Genomic DNA, 10336 nt, shown 5'->3' on the forward strand with positions numbered 1-10336 from the left:
AAGAAAAGGTCAGGACTGTGGTGGCCCAAGTTCTGCAGATCAGGTAAAGAGGTGGAAAACTCACCTAGAACATCATTCTAGCTACTACTTCTTTCTAGGTAATACTACACGAATTCTACTAAATGAGACATACCTCATTTTAAGACATATGGCAGGGGGGAAGGAGGAGAACCTAGGAGGGAAAATCCTATCTAGTGTTTGCAGTCCTCCAGTATCTGCTCTCAGGGGCATTTCCAGCTGAGCCACAGGAAAGCTTGTTGCTGCTAGGTTCCTACCTGCCTGGAAGGATGGCAATGCATTGGAGCAAGGTAATGTCACTTTGTGTTGGTGCAAACCAGAAGGCACAGGGTATAGCCCAGACTCTCCAGCCCACCCAGAAAGCCTAGGAATCACAGCTAGGCAAAAAGAAGGTAATGAAACAGAAGGAGCAACTGCTTGATGGCAACACTGAGCTCTAGCCCAACAGCTTTCCCATCTGCCATGTTCCTCCTTCCCTACAAGCAGTCTCAAGAACATATCTTCTCTGGCTGTTCGCAGTGCTGTTGGATCTCCTCGGCAAGGTCAAGGCACCGCAAAATCCGCCATTTCTCAGCAGCCAGCTCTTCCTTGGATACCTGGCCCAGCAGTTTTTTGGCAAAAAGGTTCTGATCCTGCATGAAAAGGCCCACAGCAGACCTCGGGGCTTGAGGGAAGTTCTCCAGGCAACCACTTGTGAAACAGAAGTTGATTCTCTTTTCACGTCTCATCCCTGGTGCCCTTTCTTCAATCCAAGTCAGAGGTCTAGTGTGAAGGAGCAAAGAAAAAGGAAGAGTATTTATGAAGTGGAATCAACAGTTTTAGTTGATGCTTTTTTGTCAGCATTTGCAGAAAATGCCCTAATAAATGCACCTTTTCAATCACTGCATATTCAGGTAACATTTTCTGACCAACGTGCCTAGTCACTGCAAAGTTGAATACCAGGTAATAGTCTTAACTATGCCACTGCTTCATGCCATGACTTTCAGCACACCATCTGAGCTCTCCCCAGCTTTGATGTCCCTCTGCACAAAGTGAAGCCAGCAATGTCTAGCCATCTCACAGGGATGAGGGAAATTTAATCTGTTTGTTTGTGGACTTGGATGAAAAGTGCAGCTAAACATCCAAATATTTTGTGTGCGATTCAATCACAGCTAAATTCACAAGGCCCTTGGTCTCTAGATATTCCTCCAGCAAGAATACATCTAGGTGAACCAGTTGCTTCCTTGCAAGCTGAACATCACCCCTTTACAATGAGCTGAACAGATGGCAAGTTCACCCATGCAAACACCAGCATCCATACTCTCCAAGCTTTTCAAATACATTTCTTTCTCTTCATTGGGAGCACCAAGTTGATCCTAGCTATTATGCCACAAGACATCGATTTTCCCTGTTTCAGCTACATCAACTCTCAACTAGGCCTTAATTAAAGTCCTGTCTTAAGCCAACGTGAGAGACACAGTCTCCAGGCCTAGCATTGGGTGTTCACTATTGACTGGGATAGCTCACAGATCCTCACACTTTCCTCCCCAACTTCCCAGTTTGGCTGAGGAGAGAGGAGCCATGGGACATGCTGCATCACTTCAGGGGTCTTAAACTGCAAATGCTTACAGAGGCTTTGAGGAATGGTTCTCAACACAAGCCACAGCCACGATCCTCCCTTCCTGCTCTTTTGTCAACTGCCTAAAACATGCCATTACCTTTCTGCAGCTCATTCATCAGCACTCGCTACTGCCTGTGTTTAGAGACTGCACATTATTTTTCTTATTTGATTATTGATGGCCCTTCCACAGTCTTTTATGACCCATTTTAGTTCTGCCACTCACAAATTCTAAGGGCATCAATAGCATGGAAGAATAAACTCTATCTTCAAGTATTGCCCATTAAATCTTCAATATCATTAGATCTAAAAAGAAAGTCCTTGTCAATCTACCCTGAATACATTCTGCAGAGCACTCAGCTTAATGATTCTGCACCTCATCTTTTATGCTTTAGGATCCAGTTTTTATATTCACACCATTGTACCAATTATGCTTCACAAATTAAGCATGGCCAGATGAACCTGACTGGATAGAATAAAACAACTGGAGGAAAAGAAGAGACCAAACCACAGCCTGAAAAGTGCACAGGGGAAAATCCTCAGAGGATAATAAATGCAAAGACACCTCGTATTTCAGGAAGCCCCAACGCTATGCATCACTGCAGGCCAGAAAGGTGCTTGAGGTCCACATTACTTGGTGTTTTCTGTGTCCTCATCCTCCTTCGGTGAGGTGCTGGATGTTGACCTCGGTCAGAGGCAGCCTGTTGAGCTAGCTAGGTTTTGCTCCAACTCAACAGGGCCGGTTCTATGTTCTTATGACAGCAAAGAGCTACAGAGGGTTCAGGCCACTGTTATTTAAAGTTACTTATCTCAGGTAGATGGGTATGAAGAAACCACTGGGTAGCCATAGACAAAGATCTCCACCATGCAATAGTGGAGAGACCATGATACGATCCAGAACAGGCAGTGTGAATGCAGGGGTCACCTCCCTGGGGTGATCTAGTGCACACGCACACCGAAGATCAGGCTCAAGCGTGTGCTTCCTTCTGCTCTAGCTTGGGGAAGCCACTGAACCAGAAGCACAATCAGGCAGAGAGGGCAGAATTTAATCAAAGTGATTAAAATGACTGATTTAGATCACTGAGCAGGAAAATGTTGGGTTTAGTAATAGATTTATCTTCTTCTGCAATTGGATTTTTAGTTACTTTCTCAAAGAGAGGTTGATTTTACTTGATTGGAAACCAAAACTTATTGATTTATAATTAACAACAACTTCTGCACTAAAATTAATCCCTCTTTTGCTATAAAAAATATGCATGCTGCAAGTCTGCACATTATTTAAGCAATTTTGTAGCTTAAGAAACAGGTTTGTATTTTATGTCAGAAAACTGAAGGGCTGCTGCTTTTTAGAACATAATTTACCCATTTTCATCAAAGATTTGTACAAAGTATTATGGATGTAGTTAGTTATTTAGAAATGTTACTTAGAAGCAACAAATCCAGCATTTTTGGTAGCTGAATAAAGCCACATAACATATGTTCAACAGTTAAAGACAACAAAGTTTAACCAGTAACAAACGACTTTTATAGTAACTTCCTAAAAGCAAGTACTATCTGCAGTGAAGAAACCATCCTGACTTTCTGTGGTTATTGTGTCTTTCCAGATTCCTGACTGGTAGAGCTCTCCTAGCTATATTTTACTCAGAGACTGGAAGAGGCTTTCTGCTTTTCTGATTCTCTTGTTTCCTCAAATAATGAGTGGCTCGAGTTGGACTGTGCTAGCTCAATAAACCAAAATGAGGCAAACAATTTTTTATCTGCAGAAAAATTAAGCTGGTTTCGTGCTTGAAAGAATTCTGGGTCCACTCAGCTTGATATTTTACGCAGCAACTTCTGCAGAAAACAGTTATTACATGCTTTTTTATGGATGTTCAATTTGAAGCTATTTTATTAGAGTTTGTAAGCTTAGATCTCAACAAAAACAACATTTCAAATGCTTGTTGTCAGATTGTGTGTTCAGAAAGTGTTTAAAAGAAATTAAGACATATTCCTTTTCATGCTTTGAGAATGCCAGTAATTTTTATTTACCATGCAATCAAAAAGGAGCTACTTTACCTTGGGTGGGAATTAGACAATTGGGCCCTACCCCTAGCTAACATCAAAAGACACCTTGCCCAAAGCATTCTCTCTCCAGCTCACACTGAAAATTCACTTCTGACATTTACTGAATCCAAGCTCCATCATCCTGGGACAGGAACTGCAGTCCCAAACCAGCCGTGCTGCCTGTGGCGGTTTGGCTTTTCCTGGATTGCTCAGTGTTTTATCACAGGGAGGCTGTCAGCTCAACTCTCTTGGAAACAGAATAGAGGCAGAGGTCATCTCTCAGATAGCTGGGTGTCAGACGTTAACACGCACCTCCAAAATCCACCCGGAGACAGATGAGCAGCCAGTGCAGGCTGTGCAGCAGAGGCAGACTATAGCCTTTGCACAAATCCCTGCTTAACAAGCAGAACACAGGCTCCTGCATTCTGCACCTGCTGTATTTTCCAAGGTAGAAAATAGGCTGAATTAACCTGATTTCTCAAGGTTAGGGCATTCGTGTCTTTTGAGAAAGGATGAGAGAGCTCCGAGGGAAGGTGCAGACCTGCCCCATCCGTCTGCGAAATAAAGGTTGGGCAAATTAGAGCTGTAATGCCGCCACCATTACTGCTGGGCCATAACTTCATTTGATGGAGAGTGGGCCAAATTCTCTAGTGCTGTAACTCCATTGACGTCAATGGGGGAAGGTAGAAATATGGCCCCGCCACCGAACAGAATACAGGAACACTATGTAACTTTCCAGCCAGCGTAAATTATCCCACAGGCATAAAGCCCCCGGGGTCATTAAAATGCTCACGGTGACATAACACACACTGACCCATACCAACAGTAGTGAGTATCAGTGTAGAGCAGGGAAAAAAACAGTAATCTAGAAATGGTTTTGTATCTAGCAAATATTTCTGTCAGCTAAGGACTACTAGGAGACAGGACAGCCAGGGAAATGCTTAAACCACCCGCTAGTTCCACCTGCTGGAATTAGTTCAAAATCTCACTCTATAGATCTTTACAGCTACTTTAATTACTGGTAAATTGCTAAGAGGGTAAATGGAGCTTTTATACAGAGTTCTGGCCTCTCAGAACTGCATTTTAAAAGGAATTGGAAATGATGTTTTCTTTAAAGAGAGAGGACCAAATAGCTGGTCCTTAAGGTTATTAATTTTTAACTAAAAACTTACATCAAATTCGTAGAGAAGCAAGCATTTCATGTGGTGAGTTTTCTTTTTTGTTGTTTTGGTTGCTTCTTTTTGGGGTTGTTTTGTTGCTTTGAGGGGTTTTGTTTGGGGTTTTTTGTTGTTTTAACTGTTCTAGCAGTATATGTGCAATAAAAAGGGTAATTTATTACACAGACAGGCCAGAATATTTTCCCATACGGGCTTCTTTTTCCTTTCTCTCCCTAGTTTTCTCATATGCCTTTTGTCATATGCCTGTGAAGAGGTCATCTGTCTCAAAGGCACAGCATGCTACATGGAAAAACAGGAAAACAGGAGTGAAGGGAAAGGAACAAACCGTTCCATCACCATTCCTATCTCCTAGGAAATGTACAGACCTTGGGTAACTTCTCTGTACCTTTTAATGTCAGACAGTTACCAAGTTGCATCTATAGCATGCAGTGAACTGTCATCATAAGTAACTTCAACCTATCTGAAGAACATGACTTTCATGCAGATGGTCCAGAATGACCAAACCTGAGAGCTTCCAGCAAAATACTACACCACCAGACTTCAGACCAAGTTGAGTACTCAATCCACAGTATAAAACACTGGTGACTCATTTAATGGTCACATAGTATTTAAAAATGCACTATCTTACAGCAAAGCCATTAAAAATACACTATTCAATAGCAAGGCTATTGTTATCCTGTCATAAAAGGGAGATTAAACATTATTATAAAATGCATCATCAAAAGAGTTTTCTGCAAGGAAGTCATAGCACAATGATTGGAAAAAGTGACAATCCCGGCTGCTGGATTCTCACTCATACAACAAAAGCAAAAAGACAAGAAATGGGAAATAGACTGTTGTCCTGCTCGGGAAAAATCAAGGAAACTTCAGGACTGCAGATTAGGCATTAGTCAAGAGCAACTTGGCATGTTGGCATTTCAGTAGTTTATTATACCTCTGCTCAAAATGTATAATTTTTCTCTCAACTTCCAGCTAGTACTACCCATTAGCACAGGTGTTACAGTGCTATAAGCTAAGTGCACCACCTTTTCAAACAGTCAGATTTTTCCAATGTTTAAACAAAGGTTAGTTTTACAGCTACAATGACTGATGCCTAACTTTCAGGCACTTTCAGGTCTGTTTCTCTTGTATACTTTCATGCCAGCATCCACCCATTCTGTTTCCACAAGAGGAAGAAAGGATGCAGATCTGCAGATGATACCTGAGGAGCCTGGCTCACCTGCTTCCATGCCCATTTACTTACTTCTTGTTTGCAGTCTGAAAGTGAACAGTCATTCTGGAATAATTCTTATCCTTCTGCTTTTCTCTGGTGGCAGAGGTAACAGTGAGGTCTCCAAAGAGGTCAATCAGCCAAGTCAGCCTGGCAATTCCACTGAAAGCTGGGAATCCTGCTTTGTTTTCATCGAGGACGCTACCTGGCAACACAGCAACAGAAAGTCTGAGAAATGGGAAAGAGAATAATGCCCTTTACATAGGAAAGGATGAAGAAACTGCAGCATTGTAGGCTTAGAGACCAGGGCGTAGAAAGGCCATGAGTGGATGGACTGACCAGGAAAGTCAACAAACATGGTCAACCTTGCAATCAGCTGGTAAGCTATGAGAGAAGGCTGCACAATGTGCATATACAACAAACTCTTCAGCTTATGTTGAAAACAGGGAGTTGCATTCAACTGTTAGATTTAACAAGGGCATAAAATAGGGAGAAAACAATAGCTTGAAAGCCTCTCCCAGCTTCCCCAGGCCCAAACACAGTAGTGAAAACAAAGTCCCCACTAGAAATTGGGACACTTCCTCACAGCTCATTCTCTTCCCCGAGACCAACATGAATGAGAAATGGTGGTCACTACCACCAAAGTACAGAAGGGATGAAGAAGTGCTCTCTCCTCCATACAACAAGGCACGGGCTTGCATTATTCACCAAATTGCAGAAAGATCAGCAAATCAACAGTCCAGAGAAGACAACTGTTAAGGCAAAGGTGCTTTCCAGACAGTTCTGGAATTTCATGCAAATATCCAGTACTGATACCTGTGTCTCTAGTCAGTTACAGGCAGACTCTCACCTAAAAGGACTGAATAAAGCCTGGCATCCCTGTGGAGCAGTCAGACAAATCCAGGTGGACTTCAATTCCCCCACGGGTACTGACCTGTGAAATGCAATGTTCCCTTCACCAGGTCTTTCCCAGCCACCTCTTTTTTCAGCTGCTTGTACTCTTCAGTTAGAAGTTCAATGTGCTCCACATGGAGTACTTTACCTGCCATTAAGAACAAAACAAACAAACAAACAAAAAACCCACCAAAAGTCAGGACAGACTAAATAAAAGTTTTCTGAGTGAATCAAAGGCACGTCTAAGCAATAAAGGCTTCACCAGCCACCCGTGGGAACTCACTTATAAATGTTCTCATGCATGGCTGGCAAAATGATGTCAGAAAGAAAATCAAACACGGGCCCTGCTCTGAGACATCAATCTGGGTTAAGGATTCTTCAGGAGACAACAAATACAGAGACTACAGGAACAGTAGCCACTATGTTTAACAGAAACTCTGTAATGAAACCCAATACCCAACTAAAGCTGAAACATGAGTCTTCAAAGTAGAAGACAGACTAATTCTTGGCCTCTTTCCCCTCACATTTCCTTGTTCTGCATTTCTTTCCTACTACCCTGTGAGGAAAAAAAAGGAGGGAGTAATAAAACAATAATACTCAGACCCAGATTGTAACAATATGTTAAAGATAACCTCCCTCCACTGCAATTAATTGGACTACTTTGTAATAGAGGCTATCTGATACACACTGAATGTGGTCCTCATTCAGTATGTGTGTTTCTGGAAGGTTTCCAAGAGAGTCAATTTAGGCTGCTGACAGTAACTGCTGCTGCTTCAAGAGAAAAGGCATAAATTCTGCTCAATGGGAAGCTATTTGGCGAGCAAGAAGGCGTTTAAGTGGTGGTGGCACACAGAAACAGCAAAGCAGAAATCCTGTACCTCCAGTGTTTTAGGACAAATGTCACAAAGGAAATTTTTAAGAACTAGTCGTATAAATAGTGCAGCTTGTCCAAAGGGTTTGCACTGTGCTCCTGCCCAGCACTGTTCTTTTCCGTGCAGCCCCATACATGCCCACTGGTCTCAGCTGAACTGCCAGCTCCTGACCCTTGGCACAGCAGGGATGAGACCACACACTTCCCAGAAATAAAGAGATTTTGTCTTTCAGACAGGGATGTCTTGCTGGCCTACTATAGCATGAGCAGCTGTGTGTGACCAGCACATCACAAATACTAGAAGCTAGGGGAGCTATTTCCAGTTTATTTCCAGGGTGAGAGGACAGCAAAGGGCACAAGTCCAATGGCTACACTAATTAAGTGCTTTACTACCAGTGTGACAGAAGTTTCCTCCTCTAACTGCATTCTTACCATCACAAGAAGAGACTAGTGCTTTTGTGAGGGCAAATGTACCTTGCTCTGCAATGACATCTATGTGTTTATCTTCCCATTGACACGACTTAAATCCTAGATTGACACATCTCTGAGACAGGCATAGTCCCTTCTATGCCATGACTATGAGTAGGCCAGAACCCTGTGAGTTTGATGCCTTTGGTGCTACCCAGCAGGTAATTCTGTTTACACCCTTGAGAACAAATGCATTACCTTTCTGCTCAGCCATCTCACAGAGCTCATGGGCCGCCTTAGCAGACAAAGCCATGGGATACTCAACGAGGACATGTTTCCCAGCTTCTAGAAACATTCTGAAAGGGATACAAGATCAGTCTTTAAGAAGAATATCATCATAATCATCTCCCCGCACTGCGCAAGCTGCTTCTCGTTCCCATGGCCAGCCCCCTGTGGAGAAATGCACAATGCAGAGGAACAAAACCAACTGCAAGTTTCCTAGCAAGGATGGTGTGGTGGCTACCTCATACATTTAAACACAGAGAGAGCTGGGTTTTAATTCTTTTTCCACAGAATCCCCTCGCTCACCTACTGCAAGTCACTAAAATGCCACAGCGTTGAGCACTGCAGTTCCTAACTTCCAGGCACCTGAGTGGCTGGAGTGGGACACCAGAGTGCCCTTTATCTATATAATCTGTGAGGAAAGGCTTTGAATCCTGGTTTTAGCTGCCTGTCCACCAAACACAGGCCTAGAGGTATGCAATTTGAATTACTGGGGAAATGAGTGCATCCTAAATCATATTCTCTTCCAGGGCTTATTGGGTGCCCTAGGGAACTAACTATCTTTTGCTTCAGGCTTCTAGTCTGGCGGTCTCTTCTCCAGTGTTCACATCCTCTCCTGCAACAGCTTTACACAGCTCCTCTATGCTTCTAAATTACAGGGGAAAGGGTAGGAAACAGGGGGAAAAAACCCCACTTCAAAATACCTGATGGTTTCTTCATGGCTTCTATTCTCTGTGCTGATGAAGGCTGCATGGATCTCTTTGCTTCTTAGAGCATCTTCCAGGCTAATCTGCTTGACCTCATTAATATTGCCAAAGTTTCTCCTGTGTATTTAGCATAAATACAACCAGAACATAACTGTCACAGTCCATTCTCTCCAACTGCATGTAGTGCAACAGCATATAGAAATTGTTCCCATGGATGGCTGTTTCACTGAGCTCAACCAGGGTAGAACAAAGGCAGCTTGTTATCCAGGAAGATCATGAGCACTTACAAATAAAAGTGGAGTGTGCAAAAGAACAAAACAGATGGGCCAGTGGGTAGGTGATGGGTATCAGTACAGAGTAACTGTCCTGTTATTGAAGTGTAAAGTGCTCTCTGATTATTTTTGTTGTTCTGGTTTTTAATAAGCATCATTATGAAAGAACCATTTTAAAAGAGTGACTTGAAGGAGGACACTGCTCCAATGGGAAAGCTTCTCCCCACCACGCTGGACAACACAGGCCAAAGCACTTGAGTTGACAGGGCCACATGCAACTACAACAAATACAGAGAAGCAGGAGAGCGACAGAGCAGATGCTTGGCTATGATGGCACACACCCCATGTCAGAGCTAAGGGAAAGGCTCTCTTGGCCTGAGCAATCTCCACCTGAAAATGAAACACATGCAACCCCCCTCAAAGCCTTTTACATCAGTAAAGACTGAAGCAGACACTTTGACAGTGTTAGGATAGGTGACAGAGGGCATGAGGGTAGGCCACAAGCAGGACTTGAAAGCAAGACGGGTCACGTTTGCATGTGATTGGGATGCAAAGAGCAAGACAACATACCCAAGCAAGCTGTCTGTGAACTGTGCATTTTGACAGCACTGTCTCTCAACAGTAATGAAAAACCTGTTTTCAGTGTTGTTTGAGGCTAGCTGTAGCACTAGCAAAGGCATCAGGGAACCAAGAGTCTATTTGGCAGGGAAATAAACTGGATGACCTAATGGATCCTCTCAAACAACCCTGACTGCATGATTTAAATATAGCTGGAAAAATACATTCACAGACTGAGATCCATACATGTACTGCTTAACTATTTAAAACCTTGATGTTATGGGGCAGACAGTCTAGC

At 43.0% G+C, this 10336-nt stretch overlaps 1 protein-coding gene across 1 annotated transcript in view; it reads right to left on the reverse strand.

The window, feature by feature from the left end:
• Nucleotides 1-333: 333 nt before the first annotated feature.
• The window catches only part of BLVRA (biliverdin reductase A), a 29147-nt gene continuing 19144 nt past the window's right edge, over nucleotides 334-10336 (reverse strand). Inside the window, exons 3-7 of the mRNA XM_010020307.1 lie at nucleotides 9206-9325; nucleotides 8478-8575; nucleotides 6981-7088; nucleotides 6080-6251; nucleotides 334-780 (exon numbers count right to left, since the gene is read on the reverse strand). Coding sequence (XP_010018609.1) covers nucleotides 507-780; nucleotides 6080-6251; nucleotides 6981-7088; nucleotides 8478-8575; nucleotides 9206-9325 — 772 coding nt within the window. The 3' untranslated portion in view covers nucleotides 334-506. The remainder of the gene's footprint in view (nucleotides 781-6079; nucleotides 6252-6980; nucleotides 7089-8477; nucleotides 8576-9205; nucleotides 9326-10336) is intronic.

The sequence above is a fragment of the Nestor notabilis genome, unplaced genomic scaffold, assembly GCF_000696875.1.
Source record: "Nestor notabilis isolate BGI_N333 unplaced genomic scaffold, ASM69687v1 scaffold2268, whole genome shotgun sequence".
Classification (NCBI taxonomy): Eukaryota; Metazoa; Chordata; class Aves; order Psittaciformes; family Psittacidae; genus Nestor; species Nestor notabilis.